Source organism: Macaca nemestrina, chromosome 9, assembly GCF_043159975.1.
Source record: "Macaca nemestrina isolate mMacNem1 chromosome 9, mMacNem.hap1, whole genome shotgun sequence".
NCBI lineage: Eukaryota > Metazoa > Chordata > Mammalia > Primates > Cercopithecidae > Macaca > Macaca nemestrina.
Genome location: NC_092133.1, coordinates 17,416,500 through 17,436,363, shown reverse-complemented (window position 1 = coordinate 17,436,363; position 19,864 = coordinate 17,416,500). Strand labels below are relative to the sequence as shown.

Genomic DNA, 19,864 nt, shown 5'->3' with positions numbered 1-19,864 from the left:
GTAATTATTATTTTTACTTCTCTTTAAGTATCATGGGGAAGGCAACTATTTCGAATTGGGAGTATGTTCAGCCTGATCGCTTCTTTTCCCATTCAAATGCCACTTGCCATTCCCAAACTTGGAAGACTATATATAGTGGTTCCATTGAGAACTCTCCGGAATTCAGGGATCTCCTGGTATCTTCTTCATCAAGTGTTTTATTCAAAACTCGTAGTAACAGGAATCAATGAAACATTTCATAAACATGGGCTTTAAGAAACCTGCTGGCCTTCTCCTACAAAGAATGCAATCAATACTTATTTTCATACATTATTAACTGCACACAAAACGATCATGTGCAAAGGGCAACAGAAATCACAGCCGGCATGGTGCTTCTTACACAGTTCACAGGGACCTAGAGGAAAGTGGCACCAGCATGGTGGAAGACAAATGAATAGCACATTAGGTCACCTTAAAGTGGAACTAAACTATGTATTCCTTTTTTTTTTTTTTAATCACTGTGTAATGCTATTTATACAACAACATGACAAAAAAATGGCCCTAGGCATTCTGCTCCACTTTCGAAGCCTTCCATCTCACACTGAAATGAAAAAAGATACAATCCAGAAATTGCTTCTTTGGTTAATATTTCTGCAGTTCCGCAGGAATGGTTTTAATAGCACGCGTGCTCTGGATTTTGGTTGTCAATTAATAACCCATCAGACTGCAGGCCCAAATATTAAAATAACAGGTAGTGGTGTATATTGCAACTTTAAAGGCCCTTTGTCAAACAGTGTTTTAGGGTGGAAGACCGAGGAGAAAGCTGGGAATTAAGGAGGGAGAAAAGGGAGTAGATAGCTCCTTCTAAATAAGGGATCCTGGTCTGTGCTTAAAATTTCATCACCTAACAGCAGAAAGAGCACAGGTTTTGGAGTCACAGGAACAAGAAGTGAATCGGAGCTCTTCCACGTATCAGCTGTGTGGCCTTAAGAAAGCTACTCAACCTCTCTGATCCCAGCTTTCCTCCTCAGAAATCAGAGGGCACAATACGTACCTTTTAGCATGGTGGAGGACCAGAAGAACATAAGTCTGTGAAAGGGCAGCTTAGTGCAGGACACACAGCACGGTAAGGGGACACAGGGTAGGGGCTTCCCCAGCGGGATTCCTCTTTGCTCACTCACCTCCCCTTTCAAGAGACTGAGGATTCAATGAGGAGAATACACAGTTCTGGGATGGGCAGAGTTCCAAAGGGAACTGCAGTTTGACCAAAAATAGGCCACTTGACCAAATGATTAAAAGTCTGTCATATGCTAATGCGTGGATGGGGCGGACCCTCGGTCAATTTAGTAGGAGTAAATTGCAATTGATTTTCGAAGAAATTGCTTGTTCTCTTGCCTTTCCTCAGCTGTGTCACACTCGCACACACAGCTGCCTTTGTCACAGCCAGGACCAACTGAAACATGTGTCAAAGAAGATCTTTTTGAGGCAAAATTTTTTATCGTGTCCACACTTAACACACAGTATAAAAACATGCACATGTGAGCAGGCAAATATACAAATGTATATATGCCTGTATGTCTGCATAGCCATTTATAAAGATGTTTTTGAGAGCTTGTATTTAGAAACAATTCTGCCACCATGGCTGCATACTTCTATATGGTTTGCAAATCCTCCTGTGCCTGGAGAGCTATCCTGAGTCATTTTTATTTTTACAACAGCCTACTATTTGAAGAAAGATTGTAAAAGGGTACACCCCTAAAATCTCTCCGTATACCCCACAGCCCTGTCTATGTAAATCCTGGATATGAAAAGAAAATGGTTAAAAGATTACAGAAGATAAAAAATCATAATAATAAAGGTTAACAATAGCTGCTTTCACCCCTAATTTCTGATATGGCGATAGACCCTCTTAGAACATTAATTAGAATGGAAAGAGAGATGAAAGAAATGCCCGGGAGACACAATAAATTAGCCCCTTATGCAAATTACCCATTCATTTTCATCACTGACCCAGCTAGTTGAGTCTCTAAATTACAGGAAGTGGTTAGCTCCTTTAACAAAAAACTCTGAATGAAAGATTATCTTTTAAAAAAATCTGAGGGCTGACATGGCTTAAAGCAACAAATAATTTCTCACTTTTCCTTACAGACAACCCTGAAGGGTGCCAAGAAATATGAAAATTAACATTCCAGCCACTAGTTCTTGTTGCCAGAGACCTATTAATTAACGCTTGTTCCAAAACAATGGACAACTACCTCCTTAAGTCAAAGGCTGTGGCTCTCAAGCTAAAAGAAACAAAGAAAAAAAAGTGTTGTATCCTAAGCGGGGCCACAGATTTGAAGAGGTGAAAGACAACTGAACTGAGGTGGGGAAATGCCAAGATATGGAGAGTTTCAAAGACCCATTTAAAAGCAAACACACACCTAATTTTACTTGTCATCACTGTTGTAGACAATTTATGTTCCATTGTCCTATCAATTTATGGAATTCTGCTTTCTTATCAGTAAAATAAGGGGACAGGACTAGGATGACCTCTAGATGTCCTACTGCATCTACAAATCCAGTGGTTTTATTTATCCTTTTGTGAAACAAACGTGGCACTTCCGATCATTTAATTTATTGAAATATAATCTTGTAGCATGCATTTGTGTACTGAGCTCACTCCTGGCTTCATTTTCTCTTTTCTACTCTCATTTTCACTTTTCCCCGTTTTCTCCATTTACTTATTTTCTTTTGTACTTTATCTTCTTCCATGTATTCAAATAAGATGCCATTCTAGTTCAAAGTAAGGTATACGTTGAATAAATCATACTTTATAAAGGTTATTAACATGAAAGACATATGCCAAGATCCCAAGTTTCCTTGGCATGAATAAAATGCTAGAAAGAAAAATAGTTCCAGAATAACTAACTGAATAACTATGCAAGATTCAACATACGGGCTCTTCAAAAAGGAATGAAAACATTAAAAGTAATGGTAAAAACAGTAATTACTTTTGCAACAACCTAATATGTTAAAATTCACTCTAGGCCCCTGCCCTCAAATTACAAAAGGAGCAGATGACCCTCAGGACCTGCAGACACTGGCCCAAGGTCACCCAGCTAGTTAGGGGTAAATGATGCTGGAAGCGGAACACAGATCTCCTGACTGCTGGATCCATACTCTTTTACCAAACAAGCCCCAATGGATACATCCTCTTGAGAATTTGCTACTATGTCCCAGAGAACAAAAAACAAAAAGGACATCCGTTGGAAAGAACAAGCTTCGACAGCAGAAAAATTAAGAGATCGCAAAAAGAAATACTTCAGAGGACTAAGAAGAAGGAATGAGGACAGACATGTTGGCTATAAATAATTTGCACCTTGTAACAATCTTCAGTTCACGCAATTACCTGTCACTCACTGATGTTTTATCTCCCTTCTTCTGGTAACAGGACCTACAATGACTCTATGCAAAATATTTAACTGTCTGTACCTTCACAGCCTTCGCTGGAACATTCGGGTCTTTGCCACAAGTGTACAGATACTAGCTTGTCCTACTCCTTTATTCATGGACCTTCTTGAGGTTGACATTTAATCTAAATAATAAAATATTGCCTTTAGGAACTGGTCAGTGAGACAGAAAGACATAGGTTTTTCAGATCATCATGCAGGTAATCAGAGAGTAGATGTAGATTATGACACCATTTTTGTAAAAAACATATATGTATGTATGCATGTATGTACTTACACATCTATGCATATTTACATATATAGCAAAAATTGGAAAAGGCTCCCATTAGCATGTTTACAGCGGTTATTTTGGGGTGGTAGGACACTGGGTGATTAAAATTTCTTTTCCTTTTTTACCTGTTTGCAATTTCCTATTGTTCTACAATAAAAATGGATTGCTGAGGGGCAGAAGAGGGAGAGAATAAAAACCAAAAGTAGTGGTCTGTGAAAGTGAAATGTAAGTGTACTTAGCAGAGCCTTTGCAGACGGAAGCATCTCCCAGGTTTAAGGCATGCCCTTCTCAGGGAGCAGTAATTCTTGCCGCTATGAGGGGTACTGGAAAGAAGATTTATGGGGAGAGGTTAGAGGAATAGGAATCAGCCAAGCTTGGAAGGGAAGGCTGATCACAAGAATCCTTAAGCACAGGAAAAGCTCCCACCCCAGGTGATCTCCAGCTGCAACCAACTCACTTTCAACCACAGGGCATGAGGACAGGGGTCCAAGGGAAAAGGAGAGACTCGGTACAGGAATAAGGAAGACCTTCCCCACAGGGTAGCTAAGCCTCAGGCCGGGTGATTAAGAGACAGGACTTGGCTCTAGGGCCTTTTGGATAGAGGATAGATTTTTCATTTCCTGAAGGCTCAGGTTTGCTACCTTTTGCAAGACATAGAATCATCGTTCTCTGATGAGGCAATGTGGTCTGCTGAAAAGAGTCCCAATCTTGAGTCAGGAGGAAGCCAACATCGCCTTAGTGTAGCTTTAAAAAGGACTGAGATTTATTGAGGACCAAGTATGTTTCAGGCACTATACCTGATATTTGACATATGGCATCTTTAATCCACAAGAACCTATACAGTAGGCATTATCATCATCCCATTTTACACCCGTGGAACCTGAGGCACAGTGAGCTCAAGATAAGGTGAGTGACAGAGCTGGGATTCATTCACCTAGGTTGGTGGAACTCCAGAGCATGCGTTCTTTCTCCCAGCAATGGCAGGTGCAAAATATGGAGGGATGAAGCTGCCCAGAGTGCTGGTAGAACGGCAGCTGCTCAGCCTGTCTTGTCTATGATACATGGTGGCTGGGGCGAGATCAAAAGCCAGTTAGTAAAGGAATGAAGGAAGACTGAAGCCAAAGTGTTCCTGGAAGTCACCAAGGTGCACAAGACCTGGAAATGAGGAGGTCAGATTGGACTGGGAGAAGCTAGGGAAGTCAGTTGGAAAAGCCCATGCAGAGTTCAAGTGAGAGATAAGACAGTTATATCCATGATGTGGAAAGAAGGGAGCAATTCAAAAGACAGCAGGTAATTTCAGCAGGGCTTGGTGATGAGTCAGACTGAAGGGTTGAAGACAGTGGAAAGGACGGAGATGACTCCACAACTTATAGTGCAGATCACTAGGAAGACAATAATGCTGTTAAATAAAACTGGAGATCCAGGAAGAGAGAGTATAAGGAGCAAAGGAGAGATGATGAGATCCATTCTGGACATGCTAAGTTTGAGTTAACTGATACACCGCCAGATGGAGTCATCCAGGACTCAGCTGGAAATGCTGGTTTAGCGCTCAGGAGAGGCTGCAGTAGGAAGGAAGGCTCTGAGTCATCGATGTAAGTGGTGGCTGAGGTCTCCAGAATGAATGAGGCTTGCCCAGAGAGTATGCAGACAAAAAGGAGCCAACGCTGGCTCCCCCTACACCAGTGCCATGACCTGGCAAAGGTCCCCAAGCCTACCCTCAAGCACTGTGACCCTGTCCAATCCCCTCCCCTCTCTGAGCTTCAAGTCTATAAAACAGAGTGCTGGACTAGATCTCTAGGGACCCTTCTTCTCTAACATTCAACTACTCGTGATTGACAGAATGCCGGCTCAGGATCAAGAAGGATGCTTGGTGCTGAGTTGACACCCGGCATACCAAGCAAGTCTCCGACTTTCCAGTGGGAAAAACAGACACATAAATAAGTCCTCTCGATATGCTGTGATTAATGGCTACCATAAAGGCAAGAGCACGACGGAGCACGAGGGAGTCCTGAGTGGAATTGCCTGTTTGGGGGGATTCCAGCAAACGCCTTCAGAGGCGAAATTTGATCTTGGTCTTAAAGAACTGATAGAAGTTTTCTAAGTAAAGGCAAGGCCATGTGCAAAGGCACAGGAAAGTGAATGTACATGAAATACTTGGGGAATTGTTCGGCTCAGTGAGCTTGAGTGGAGAGGGGGTGTGGGGCTTCAAGATGGAGAGCAGGGCCTCCACTGGCCCACTAAGGAGTTTACCATATGCCAGAGTAAATAACAGGAAATGAATGGGGGTTCTCAAATATAGGAACCAGGATTAGACAGCTGAGTGGCAAGAAAAGGACCACCACGACCCCTAATAGCTGGTATTTACAAGGCTTTCTCTCGTCATGACCTGACAAGAAAGCAGGGGATGTTACAAGGCTCTTCTCCAACATGTGAACTGTGTAATAACTTTTTTAAAAATAATGACTTAAATATGATGGTGCATTTGAACAGAAATGCTAAACATGGCTAATTATTCACAGAATCACTCAGAAAAAAAGAGGCAAGACTCAAAAGAGAGTTTAGGCGCATCTCATCCTGGAGCAAACCACTTCCAATTACTTGGGAACCAATCTGGAGATCCTAAGGCTTCCCAGGAAGGTCAAAGTCACTCCTAGAACTCGGTAGGAAAATGACGAGCGCTAGAAGCTGCGACCTTTTCTTCCAGAAAATCAGGATGTTCAAAACCTAACATTACTCTTTCCCTACAATCTATCCACTTGATTCTTGCATGCAATATCATTAACTTGCATATTAAGGAAAGCCTGGCATCTCCTGACTTCTCTACAAAAATCCAGTCTCCCAATCAATAGTTTTAAACCTTGCTGCCAAAGAGGTGCTTCTGTCCTCCCTCTGATCCCCATCCTCAGGCTTTTCTTAGCACTTACTGCATTTTCGAAATTTCTCACTGCTTTGTTCTTCCACTCCAGAGAGTCCAAAAAAAAAAAAAAATTGCCAATTGGTTCATTATCCTTTCAAATCCCTATTTACTTCTTGCTGTGTCTTGAACTTTTCTGAGGAAGAAAAGCAGGGGCAGAACAGAGGTGCAAGAGCAGAGAGCTTGGCTGAGAGAGACGCAGATGCTAAACAGTGCATTGCGCATACTAGCTTCTGCCTCTGAGCCCCTGAGCGCCCACACAGCTCTGCCCTCTGGGATCCCAGGACGCTTCTGTGTTCCTGCCTCTCCTCCGACATCCTCTCGCACTGGCTTACTTTTTCCTGTGTGTGCTCCCGCTCACTTCATGTTCCAGGCCCCTAAAACCCACACTAGCCTCACCCCACAGGAAACACACCTCCTTAAGCCCTTAATCGTGCCCCAGGGGCCAAAGGCTTCCGCTCTCAGGTTTCTGGAAAGCAGCCCTCCACCCTCCCTCTGCAGTTCTCTCCTGACTTGGCTACTTGGTTTCCCTTCTGCATTTCAAGCTTCAAAACAGAGAGGACGGTTTTTAGATTCCACCTTATTTTTGTTCTTCTGCTTGTTCCCAACAGACCACTGATAATACATCAGCAAGGCCTTTTATGTGGTTAGCAAGCAAACAATGGCTAAAATGACCGTGGGTTTGAGGAATCCAAGGAAAATGGAAACACAAGAATGTCAAACATGTCTTGTTCCTTGGGAGGATTCAGCTCACCCTTAGTGTATGTGGATAAACATGCTCTTCATGTTGGGCAGAGATATCCAAATATGGAAACTCTGATTGCTACCATATCTGTGAAAAGCAGAGACAGTGTTGTCCTGGTTTCCTCAGACAAATTTTCAAGACAGAAGGGATGTTCTAGAAAGCTCAGATTCAAACCGTGAAAAGCAACATTTATCGTCCTGTTCCTCCATCTTTTTCCATCCTACAAAGGCCAAACTGGAGAATATGCATTATTCAATGACTTAAAGCCTCTCGAGGTTCCATTTGGCTTTACTATCCCACTTAAGGAGCACAGTCACTGTCAGAGGTCAAAGCTCATTAGTGCTGGAACCTAAAGCCAATGCCCTTGAGATAGAAAATGGAGCTCTAGACAAGGCCTTTCTGGCTCTGGCTGATTCATTATGATTTCTGGGTTCTAGGCAGGAAGGGCTCACAAACTCCAGATCATACTTTCCGTGAAAAGAAACCTGGCCTGTGAATGAGATCCAAGGAATGCATAAGTGAAACTCGGCCCATGCAGAAGAATGTCCACTACTCATAAATTCAGACAAACCTGTGGTATCTGAGAATGACCATGCCTCCTTAAGAGTTGAAATGATTGCAAGGCTGGAAAAGGTGACGTAAGAGAACTGTGGAAGAATTCTAGAGATGAGCCCAACCTTTTCTCAGATCCACGGACTGTAACGATTAGAGATTATTTACTCCAATTACCTCATTATACAAATGAAAGAGCAACTCTGAGAGGGAAAATGAGTGTCAAAAAACTCAATTGCTAGCCGGTGTAGTGGCACACCTGTAGTCCTAGCTACTCGGGAGACTAAGATAGGAGGATCGCTTGAGCCCAGGAGTTCGGGGCAGCAGTGACCTGTGATCAAGCCACCGCACTCTAGCCTGGGCAACAGATCAAGACCCTGTCTCTAAAAAAAAAGTTAAAAAAAAAATAATAAAACCCCATTGTGGCCAGGCATGGTGGCACACACCTGTAATCCCAGCACTTTGGGAAGCCGAGGCAGGCGAATCTCTTGAGGTCAGGTGTTCAAGACCAGCCTGGCCAACATGGTGACATGTATTTCTCTACTAAACATACAAAAATTATCCAGACATGGTGGCAGGCGCTTGCAATCCCAGCTACTTGGGAGGCTGAGGCAGGAGAATCACTTGAACCCAGGAGGCAAAGGTAGCAGTGCGCCAAGATCATGGCACTGCACTCCAGCCTGGGCCCTGGGCGGCAGTGCAAGAAACAAACAAAAACCCATTGCTCGTAGAAATTCTGAAATTAAAACCCAATGGCCCTTCTTCCTTGCCTGTTTCCTCACTATCAGTGACCATGGAGAGGCTCATACCCTTCCAAGGGATCAGTACAAAAGACTGAGGAGTCCACAGGGAGGACAGTAGGTAAGAGGCATTGTCCCTCAAAAGCAGGATGAAGGTCAGATTTGCCTCTGGCACTCCACTGGCCACACTGCATCCTAGTTTCTACAGATCTGCTCCCAGGAGAGCTTAGGTGGTCACATACGTTTGTCTGTACATCTCCTCTCCACTGCTTAAAACACTGTCCTGGCTGGATCAAAGGGACAGAAAGCACTAGAAGTGACATGGAGTGGAAATTATTGGTATTACACAGAGAAACATTTGAATTCCTCTTATACTAAGCTTGTATCCTTATATCTTATGCCAAAACAGACTCTCTCTCTCTCTCTCTCTCTCACACACACACACACACACACACACACACACACACACACACTTTTCCTCTGAAGGAAAAGACAGAATGATGTAGAGGAACGCTTCTCAAGCTTCATGTGCATATGAAGCACCCAGCCCAGGGATCTTGTTAAAATGTGTATTCTGATTCAGTAGTTAAAATGAGATCCTGTATTTCTAATGAATTCCCTGGCAATGTCAATGATGCCAGTATAGAAACCACACTCTGAGTGGCAAAGGGTAGATGTTACAAAAGCTTAGAATCAAACAAATCCAAGTTTCAATTCTGGTTCTACCATTTAAGACTTTCGTGATTTGGCACTGGTTTCCTAACTTCACTATGCCTCAATTTAATCATCTATAAAATGGAAATATTAATACCTAAGAAGCACTTGATGATTACATAAATTAATGATGTAACACTGTTAACACAGCGCTTGGCAAATAATAAGGCTTGATAAATGTCAGTTCCTGTCTATCTCTAAGATTCATGAGGGCAAGGTGATGACTGGCTCACTGCCCAAACCACAATAGCTAGAACATAGTAGGGGCTCAATGGATGTTTGGTGAATGGATGAATGCATGTATAATACACCTAAATAAAATATCAGTATTTATACACTCCCTTGATCCTGTGGCTTTTCTACAAAAACAAAACAAAACAAAACAAAAAAAAACACACACACAAAACATTTAGAACACCAGGACACTCACCAGTTACAAACCATAATCTCATAGAATCAAATTCAACATTAACCATCACGTTTAACCACTGAGAGACATATAATTTGTGGTGGCTATATATACTTGAGAAAATGTCTAAACTGTAAATAAATAAAGACAACATTAGTCTGGAATCTGTATGTCATAAAGATAAATTACTGCCTTGCTTATTTATGGGCTGTCTGAAAGCAGATGTTATGAAAAACTTAACTCTAAAACAAAGTTCATTTCCAAACCACACATAGAACTGCAAAGAGAGACAAAACAAACCATGGGAAGTGAGACCACATTTAAAAGGGCCGTTGGGGCAGGAGTACATTCTCTCATAAATGCACACACTTGCTCAGGAAAAAATAGAAGCAAAAGAATTCTTAACAAATGGCAGAGCTTAATCTTTTAAATCAAAGGCAGACAAGAGAATTCATCCCAAATTTTTCAACAATCTAAGATTATCTTCAGGCCTCTTGTAAAGTAAGTGGCATAATCTGAACAGATCCCATTTCCAGGGAGGCACTATGTAAGGTATGCAGCAAAAGAGAATACGATTGCCACCTACAGACAGAAGTGGCACTCCCTTTGCAAGAGATGGCCAATCATATTTTAATGTGGAAAAAAAAAAAAACAAAAAACTCAACCAAGTCATCTCCCTCGAACCTCTTCCAAACCACCACACCACATTACTTCATTTAGAATTACTTTCAAGTCATACAATCATCTCTAGGCATTCTGCCTCTTCATTATCATCATCCTATTTCTAATTTCCCAGAAACACTGTGCCATTCAACTATCTACTTATACGCTCTTTGAGAGCCAAAGAGAATGCAAGCCAACGAATTCAAGCACACAAAAGCATCGGCGTGGAACTATAAATCTGCTTACCTGATATGAATGGGACCACCCGGAATATATCTGACAATCTGCTGTTAACTGGTTCATATGGGGAATCCTCCAGCAGATCATTTCCTAAAAACAACAGAAAGACTGGGCTCAGATATGAAAATCATATATTTCAAGCAGGTTTTTGCTGCTGAATCTGAATTCTAATTATGTTATGATTGTGTAACAAAAAGATGCTGAAACTTTGAAAGATTTCAAATGCATCTCTTTCTCTATGGTTATTTCTTTTCATTCCCTCTGCTTTTGTTGTCCTTGTTCTCCCCAGAGTGCCATGAAAACATTGGAGAACAACCCAGCCCGATCTTGCCAGAAAACTCTCCCACTCTTTGCAAAGGAATAGAAATCAGAGAGGAAAGCTGGAGCCGATGACGTCACGAGCCCTGCTTGCCTCCAGGAGCCAATGGAAGAAAGGTGACCCAGGAAAGACCCACATTTCTGCTTGCTCCCAAAACTTGGCATACAGTTGGAAGGCAGGTACCATGGCTATTAAACAGCCCATCTCTGAAACAGGTTTTCATTAATAGACTCTGGAGGAAGTGGCTGCTGACAGGTCAAATCTGTATAATACATATCTCCCGTGTGAGTCTCAGTCGAGAATGAACACACAAGGTGTTTGTGTTAGGTTTACAAACATGAGCCCCCTCTGGCTTATGAGGACCAAAACATTCCCATTGGACTGGATGGTTGTGACAAGTGGTTCTTTCTCTCCCTGAGCTACTTCTGTGATAACCGAGGTTGAACCACACCAGCTGGTTCAAGACTCAGCTAATGTAAGATGACAAACGGTTTTTTACACATCTGCCTTTGATCACGTTTGGTGGGGAGGGTGAAGATAGAATGGATTTTCCTGGACCTTTTACAATACTCTATCTCAGGTCAGAGCAGACTAAAGGGAACAAGACCGGGGGAAAGTCCAGACCAGCTGCAGGGCAAGCCCTCCTATTATTATTCTGAGGCCACCGAAAGCTCCAGGCTGGCTCTCCTTGGAAAGAAGTTGTGGGTTCCTTGGGGTCCTTGAGTGGGATCCTCCTCCTATGCTCTGACCAGGTTTCAGAGAGGTCAGTGGGGTCCCAGGGGTGCCCCCCGCCGCGCCCCCGACCTCCTCATGGGTTTTCCAACAACCAGGCTCAACAATGCTGGTCAGCCCAGCAAACACCAGCTGCCGTTGTCCCTGGGGGCCAATGAAAGGTCCTCATTCCGCAGCTGGGGAGAAGTGAGTGGAGGATGAGATCAGCTGGCCGGGGGACGGAGGGCCCGCCTGCCTTCGGGGAGGGACGCAGGGTGGTGTGGGGAGGTTCCGGGCGTACCCTGCAGGCTCTGGTACATGCTCCAGTAAATGCGCAGACAGTTCTTCTCCTTCTTCATACCCCGCTTGCAGCGGCAGTTGTAGAGCGACTTCTGCTTCAGGGCCTCCATGGCGCTGCGGCACTCATCCTTGGCCTCAAGGCCGGATGCCAGGCTGAAGTTGGTCTCCTTGCCCGCCACACACTGCCTCAGCGTGCGGTACTTGGTGCTGCAGCTCTGCTCCTTCAGGCACTGATCACTGGCTTTCACGCAGTCCAGGCGGTCTCCGCCGCTCACTTTGGCCGACAGGAGCAAGTCTGTGGGGTAGAGGGGAGGGAGCCTGAGTGCGGCGGGCGGGGACCCGGGACGCAACTGATCCGGGCGAGGGCGCGCGCCCAGGTCAGGGATGCTTGACCAGCCTTCGGGGGCGCCCTGCTCAGGGATCGAGCGGGTCCACCTCTCGACCATCCGGGAGTCCATTTTCCCGCCCCCAGGAACTCCAGCTCCTCTCCCTTCCGGGCCCGTAGGGAAGGGTGGCGCAGGCTCAGCCCGCAGGCTTTAAGGGTTTGCTCCAGAGCCTGCGCTGCCCACCGTGCACGTCGGCCCTCCGCCCCGCGGCATCCTGGCCTGAGCGACGACCCGGGCTCCTGGGCCACCCCCAGCTCCAGCCACCCGCTCCGCCCGACTAAAACTCAGGGTCTTTCCGAGGAGAAGCGCGGCGGCGGACTGGGCACCGGGCGCGCGCTGGGCGCGGGGCAGGCCAGCCGTGGTCAGCGGTCGGCCGGGCGGAGAGCGCTCAGAAGCTACTCGGGAAAAACTTTTCCAAGTTTGGTCTCCCGCCCCCAATGCTCCCCAACTCCACCTGCCTGCCGCGGCTCCGCGAGCTGCCGGAGACTCTCTGGGGTTGCAGGGCCCTGGGCTGGAGGGCTCCTTAGTCCCCCGCCAAGCTGGGTCATTAAAAACCACAGGAAATCAAAACCAAGCCCGAAAAGCTTCGGGCAGCGCCGCACCGCCACCGCCTCCCTAACCCGGGGATTCGCGATCCCCTTCCCCAAACGAAACTTCTTCCTCCCACATCCACCGCACCCGCGCCCCAATTTTGGTGCGGGGGGCGGAGTGGGCTGCTGCAAACGACCCTAGGAAAGACTCAGCGGGTAAGAAAGCCCGCGGCGGGCCTCGACTTACCCAAGAGTGGCAGCGCGAAGTACAGGGTCGCCAGGAACATGGTGCCGGCGCGGGGCTGGTCCCCGCCCCCCCAAAAAAATCCTGAGCCGCCGCTGGGTCTTGCCGGGGGAGCTCAGCATGCAGCGATCCCCGGACAGCTGTGCTGCTCTGGCCGCCCAAAGTTCAGCTCCATCCAGTGAAAGAGGAAACTCCGGGTCTGGCAGCCGCCACCGCCGCCGGCGACTCAGCTCCGGGCTGGCGAGGGCGGGAGGCGGTTCCGCTTTTAGGGGTTCAGGTCCGACCCAACCTGGAAGGGAGGGCGCACTTTGAGATGAGAGCGGAGAGCACAGGAGACTCCCCCCACAGCCCCTCTCCCCTCCCCCGTTCCCGCCTTTGGAGACTTTCCAACGCCAGGGTGAAGACCCACCCCCACCCGGGTCGGGGTGCATGTGCGTGTATTCCAGGGGCCGCTGACACGGGAATGGGGGTGAGGGCTGGAGAGGTCTGAAGAGGGTTCCTAAAGTCCAAGGGGGTGTCTGTTGGGTTCAATCCGAGAGGCTGAACACGAGCAAATAAATAAATAAATGGTACTTTCCGAGCGCCGTGAGCGGAGCCGGCCGCTGCCTGGAATACAAGCCCTCGGTGGCGGCGGCGGCAGCTCCCCAGCCAGCCCTGGCGCCGAAAGAGCCCCTTCTCCCGGGAAGTTGGCCTCCCCCTCCTCCGTCAGCCACCGAGCTCCCTCAGCGCCGGCCCTCCCCACTCAGATCGCCAATCCCTAGCCCCTGTCGCCGCCCTCCCTCTCCCCGGGACTGGTCTCCCTCCAGAGGCCGCCAAGCCATGGGGAACCGATGTCCCGACTGGGGCTGAAACCCAGTTCTTGCGCCCCTACCCACCGCGTGTCCTCGGCTCCCTCCTGAGTGTCCGCACCTCTCACACCCTCGCCGGGTGCCCGGACTCGGGCGCTTCCGCACCCCCGCCCAGGGCGAGCGCGCTGGCCCGCAGTCCCCGCGCGCCCCGGCAGGTGCAGCCCGGCGCCACGAGCGCCCCCCGGGCCCCAAAGTTGGGAGACGCCTGCAAAACGGAAAGAGGTGGCCGGGGGAGGGAGGAAGAAGGAGTGGGGAAGAGGGACAGGAAGCGGCAATGGGTTCCCAAACAGAACGAAAAAAGCTCCAAATGCCACCAACCTGGACTCAACCGACCGCGTCCAGCTGCGGCGAGGAGCCAGTTTATTTACTTATTTATTCTTTCGGGGGGAATGGTGTCCCCGCCCCCTCCTTCCCTTTCCGGGCTCACTTTATTTGCCCTAGGAAAAAAAAAAAAAAGAAAGAAAGAAAAAAATAGATGCGGCAATCTTCTAGAGCTCCAAGGGCCGAGGTGGACCAGGACGATTTCCGAGCAGAGCCCTCGGCTCGGATGCTCATTAGGGATGTTAGTGGTTATTGGAAGTGGCGCGGGGAATGGCGTGTTCCGAGGCCAGATTTCTTCTGGCCAGCGGACCCTCGGCCTGCTCCTGCTCCCGCTGCCCCGCAGCTCCAGCCCCCTCCTAAGCTCGCCCTCCAGGCAGCCGCAGCTGCACACGCTCGCTTGCGGTGAGACCCGCGGCCGGACAGCACGCGCGCACAGGACACACAGCGTTCTGCAGCCGGCCGCGGGTGCTGCCAGACACTTTCTCTCTCTCTCTCTCTCTCTCTCTCTCTCTCTCTGACACACACACACACACACACACACACACATACGGGCACAAGGGCTCTTTCTTCTTAGGGCAATCGAGCCAGACCCTTCTTTGGAACACAAAGTTTTCCCCCCACGTCACTAGTGGCTGTGATTCAAGACTTGGTGCGTAGAAGACACACTCAGATCCAGGACGCCGGAGCGGCGATCCTGGGATGCGCCCACCCGTTCGTCCACGCCAGCGCGTGCACACTCACACTCACACGCACACATGCACACGCAGTCTCTACCTATCTCCTCGAGCTCCGACAAGGAGACAAAAGCCGAGCCCCCAACCCACTGCATTTAAACCCGGCCAGACCTGGCTTTAGGAAATTTATAAGCTGACCTCCATCTTGGCTGTTTCGAGAATAAATTTAAAAAAAAAAAAGAAAGAAAGAAAAGAAAGCCTAAAAAAGCCTAACATGTACATAGCCCTCGTTCCCAGTCGTGCTGCTCACTCCCCGCCCCCCACCCCTGACACACGCTCCCCTTCCCGCACGCCGGGGGGCGCCCGGGGCACCGAAGTCTACACTGGGTCCGGAGACTGGTCTAGGAGCCAGCCCGCAGTGCTCGGGATCTTTGCTGATGTCCAAGTTCATCTCTCGGGGAGACTGAGTTTGAATCAAATATGTGTGCGCCCAGCTGTCAAATCAGCAAACCTATCACGCCAGACAATGGGCCGCCGCGGAGGAGAGAAAAGAATGGCTCATTTTGATCGAGGGGGGTTAATTGAAAAGGGCACGGGCTTTGGTTGAAGTTTGAGGCCCGGGTGTCAGGGCGGGGAGAAGAGGAGGAAGGAAGAGGATTGGGCCGCTCTCCATTCAACCACACATCAGCCAGGCGCGCCCCTAGGCTGCAGCGGCTGCTTGCAGGCAGGCTGCACATTGTGTGGAGTCGCCAAAGAGGGTCTGTGTCTTGGGGCGCGCCCCAAACCCGGGGGACATCCTACGGATCCGCACTCCTCTTGTGCTGTACGCGTGTTCCTCCGGGGTAGGTATGAGGAGAAGGACGCCCTCATCAGACACCCCTCCTCCAATACACACACACCCATAGCCACACCATTCAGGGATCCTCTAGTTCAGTGTATCAGTTTACACTTGGTTGTTGAGTAAACAAAGCAAACATATGTCACATTTTCGCGACAGATGGTTCAAACCAAGGGCTACTTAAGTTCTCTCTCTCTAACAGTCTAAGTTACAGGGTGGACTAAGCAGAAATGTAATTAAGTCATCTGATCAGCTTCTTCTCCTTAAAGTGTTTTCCCATATTTTCACGAACAAACCAGATAAATCCTGGGGATGTGGTTTCAGGGAAAGGAGGGCTGAATATGAGCTAAGACTTTGTGTGAAGACTCTGTTTCTCCCTGGTCACCAGAAACAGAAAACCCTCTTTCATTGTTCCATTTCTTAAGTGGAGGAGAATGTCTTCTTTTGGAAAATCAGTAATTGGAATTTCAATTTTCAATAGAGGGACTAGTGCTTACCGGTGCTGACTACTTGGGATAGTTGGACTACAATGAGGTTTAAGACATCATCCACATCTTTTGTAAATGTTCTTGGTTTAGAAATGACTTTATGTTACCCTATATATTCCACAGAATTCTTTTGAATCAAATTTTAACAGGGTCGGGGAAGGATGAACTAAAAGCTCTCCAAATGTAGAATGTGGGACTTCTTTTTAAAATACAGATTATCTCCAACTTGTGATGCTTCTACTTATATTTTTAGACTTTACCATGGTGCAAAAGCCATATACATTCAGTAGAAACCATATTTTGATTATGGACCATATATAATCATTCTGTTTTTCACTTTCAGTTCAGTATTGAATAAGTTACATGAGATAGTCAACACTTTACTATAAATTAGCTTTGTGTTAGATAATTTTCCCCAACTGTAGGCTCCTGTAAGTGTTTTGAGCATGTTTAAGGTAGGCTAGGCTAGGCTGTGAGGCTTGGTAGTTTAAGGTATATTAAATGCATTTTTGACCTATGATATTTTCAACTTATGATGAGTTTATCAGGGCATAAGCCTCATTGGAAGTCAAGGAGCATCTGTATTTTTAGCTTCAATAACATATTTCTGAACCATTCACTCACACTAGTCCTTATTAAGTTCGTGCTACTGATGAAAACAGAGCTTTGTTTTTAAAAAGGTAACAATAACCCCCAGAGGCTGTAACTGTGTTTTCCAATACAATAGTCACTAGCCATGTGGCTATGTCAATGAAATTAATTAAAATTAAATAAAAGAAAAATGCCGTTCCTCAGTCGCATTAACCATATTTCAAGTGCTCAATAGCTACATGTGGCTGGTGGCTACCATATTGGACAACACAGATATAGAACATTCTCATCATTGCAGCAAGCTATAGTGGACAGCACTACCCTATAATGTTGGTGTGGAATTAGTTAATATGATATATATATATATATATGAATAGTAGAATAGTGCATAGAGTGCTTACTTCATAAGCAGCAGCAGTAGTGGGGGTTGTAGTTGGAAGGATAATGATAACGATGATGGTGATGATGATGATGATGATGATGATGTTGACAAAGATGATGATGCCTTGTTAGTCTCTTGTGGAAGTCAAAGAATCCATGAAGACACAGCCCACTTCTGGTATGTCAGGATGAGATCAGCAGGCAAAGAAGCTAAGGAGTAGGAGAACCGATATGTCCAAAGCTGATCTTCCAAGGAAAGCAGTGAACAGAAAGATGTGGCCTGTACTGTAGCCTAAGACGTCTTGTAGTAGGAGCTAATAAAAACAAAAATTAAAAAATCACTGCTTTATAACTACATCCGTTAACTTTTTTTTTTTTTTTTTTTTTTTTTTGAGACAGAGCCTCAAACTGTCGCCTGGGCTGGAGTACAGTGGCGTGATCTCAACTCACTGCAACCTCCGCCTCCTGGGTTCAAGGGATTCTCCTGTCTCAGCCTCTCCTAAATAGCTGGGATTACAGGCACCCACCACCATGCCCAGCTAATTTTTTGTATTTTTAGTAGAGACGGAGTTTCACTATGTTGGCCAGGGTGGTCTCAAACTCCTGACCTCGTGATCCACCCACTTCAGCCTCCCAAAGTGCTGGGATTACAGGCGTGAGCCACCACGCCCGGCCTACATCCACTAACTTCCAAAGGTGAGAGAAACACACGGCCAGAAAGCCCTTGGAATATGGAAGAGAGAAAAGCATTGTGACTTAATGTATTAATATCATCTCTGTTTCCTTGGAGCTTATCTGTTTCTGTGTGTATGGCACTGATCTCAGGATGAAAGGTGACATCAAAGTATCAAATATTATTAATAATTATAAAGGTTCATGTAATCCTCTGTGACATGTTTTCTCAGCAGAAAATTGGTTTTAATGCCACAAAATTGGGTTCAATCTACCCGTAAGCACGTGAAGTGAGCAATTTTCTGGCATTTCTTGATGTAAGTGTATTTTCCGAAGTTAACAGATGAGTCAGGATGAGAATGACAGTTTTATTTCATGCAGCATTTTGTCTCTTTCTCTCATTGCTTTCCTTGGCTCTTTATTTTGTAAAATTCTACTGCGCAAAAAGCATTCAGATTTTTTTTTAACTCATTCTAGTCCATGAAAGTTCAATGTTTGACATCATACAGCTTGACAGATTTACCGCTGTAGTTACAAAAAAAAAAAACCACTCACCAGTCCCTAAGGGTACCATGACGTTTTTGACTGCTATACCTTTGCCCATTCATTTCCATCTGCCTAACGCATGCTTCATCCTGATATTTCAAGGTTCAGCTGAGCTCAAACAGGACACTAGGATAATACAGGCCTCTTTGGTCAGAATTCATAGTTCCCTGCAGTATACTCCATGGCCTCATCGAAGTCTCTGCCATATCTATTGTAACACTGCATTGTAGTTAGTTGCTGCATCTGTCTCCACATCTGGAATGTGTGCTCCTTGAAGGCAGGAAACTGTCCTAGTCTTTTTTTTTTTCATCCCCAGTATTTAGACTGATAACCAAGACACAGTCACCCCCAATAAATGTATATCGATTGCATGAATAATCAGTGATGCTGTTCCTCATTTTCCTCTGATACAATAATTTTACTGAAGGGTTTACATAAAATCCCTTTACTGGATGAACAATGCAAAGTATAAGTACCTCATACAATTACTGGTATTGCTGTTCTACTAATAGTATCAAATATGTATTATTCCTTTGGGGATTTGACATTTGAATTTTTTTAAACAAAACCCATTATTGTAATAGAATGCTCTTTTTCTGGTTCACTTTAATAGCAACATATGACATATTTCATTTCTGGGAAATGATAGCTTGCCTTAGGTCATATTTTAAGGCATAAAGCCAGAAGCAGAGTAAGGTTCCCACCTGAAGTTCTCTAATCATCTAGAAATGTGCCTCTTTCTGGCTGGGAGGCAGGGATTTAGAAGGGCTAGATTATGACTACCCTGGAGCATTCATTCACAAAGGCAAATTTTTAAAAGGCAAATTGGTCCCAAAGTGTTAAAAATTCTTTTATAAACACACGAACCCTCTTGCAATCTTTTAGGAGAAATGAGAAAATAGGAACCATCTACACGCAGAAAGCTGGTTTAAGGGTCTACATGCTGACACAGATCTCACCTTCTAATGCTATGCTTTGACATTTGCCCTTTGGCAATACAAGGAGAACCAGTTGCTCTCAGATTTCAGAGCTCTTTTCCAGGCTGACTATATTAAGAAGTGTCTTTTGAACATTATTTGCAAATGGAAGTTTTTTATTGGCAATCTGGGCACCTGACCCCCAGGAACCTATCTTAGGAAATCTTTCTTCCTCCTTAGTTTTCAAGTAATTTTTATTTCTTATACTAATAAGCCGGTGCAATGATTTTAATGCCTTTGTGGAAGGATATTGCATTTCGTGAGAGTTGAAGTCATTTGTACTTTGGCCTTATGCCACAAAATGCATTCAAGGTGTGTAGCCCTGATGAAATAAAGTGCCTGTCATGTCTTATTGCCTG

General features: G+C 46.0%; 1 protein-coding gene across 6 annotated transcripts in view; it reads right to left on the bottom strand.

Moving 5' to 3' along the window:
• Window positions 1-17,674, bottom strand: part of LOC105467293 (GDNF family receptor alpha 1) — a 215,256-nt gene extending 197,582 nt beyond the window's left edge. Inside the window, exons 1-4 of one of the 6 annotated variants that reach the window (XM_071069064.1) lie at window positions 17,331-17,674; window positions 13,173-13,458; window positions 12,011-12,304; window positions 10,686-10,769 (exon numbers count right to left, since the gene is read on the bottom strand). In XM_071069064.1, the coding sequence (XP_070925165.1) occupies window positions 10,686-10,769; window positions 12,011-12,304; window positions 13,173-13,212 (418 nt within the window). In that variant the 5' untranslated portion in view covers window positions 13,213-13,458; window positions 17,331-17,674. Of the gene's footprint in view, window positions 1-10,685; window positions 10,770-12,010; window positions 12,305-13,172; window positions 13,459-13,742; window positions 13,838-14,044; window positions 14,140-14,335; window positions 14,720-17,330 lie in introns of those variants that run through there. The other 5 variants (XM_071069065.1, XM_011716773.2, XM_011716777.3 and 2 more) reach the window with 5 other exon arrangements.
• Window positions 17,675-19,864: the final 2,190 nt, after the last annotated feature.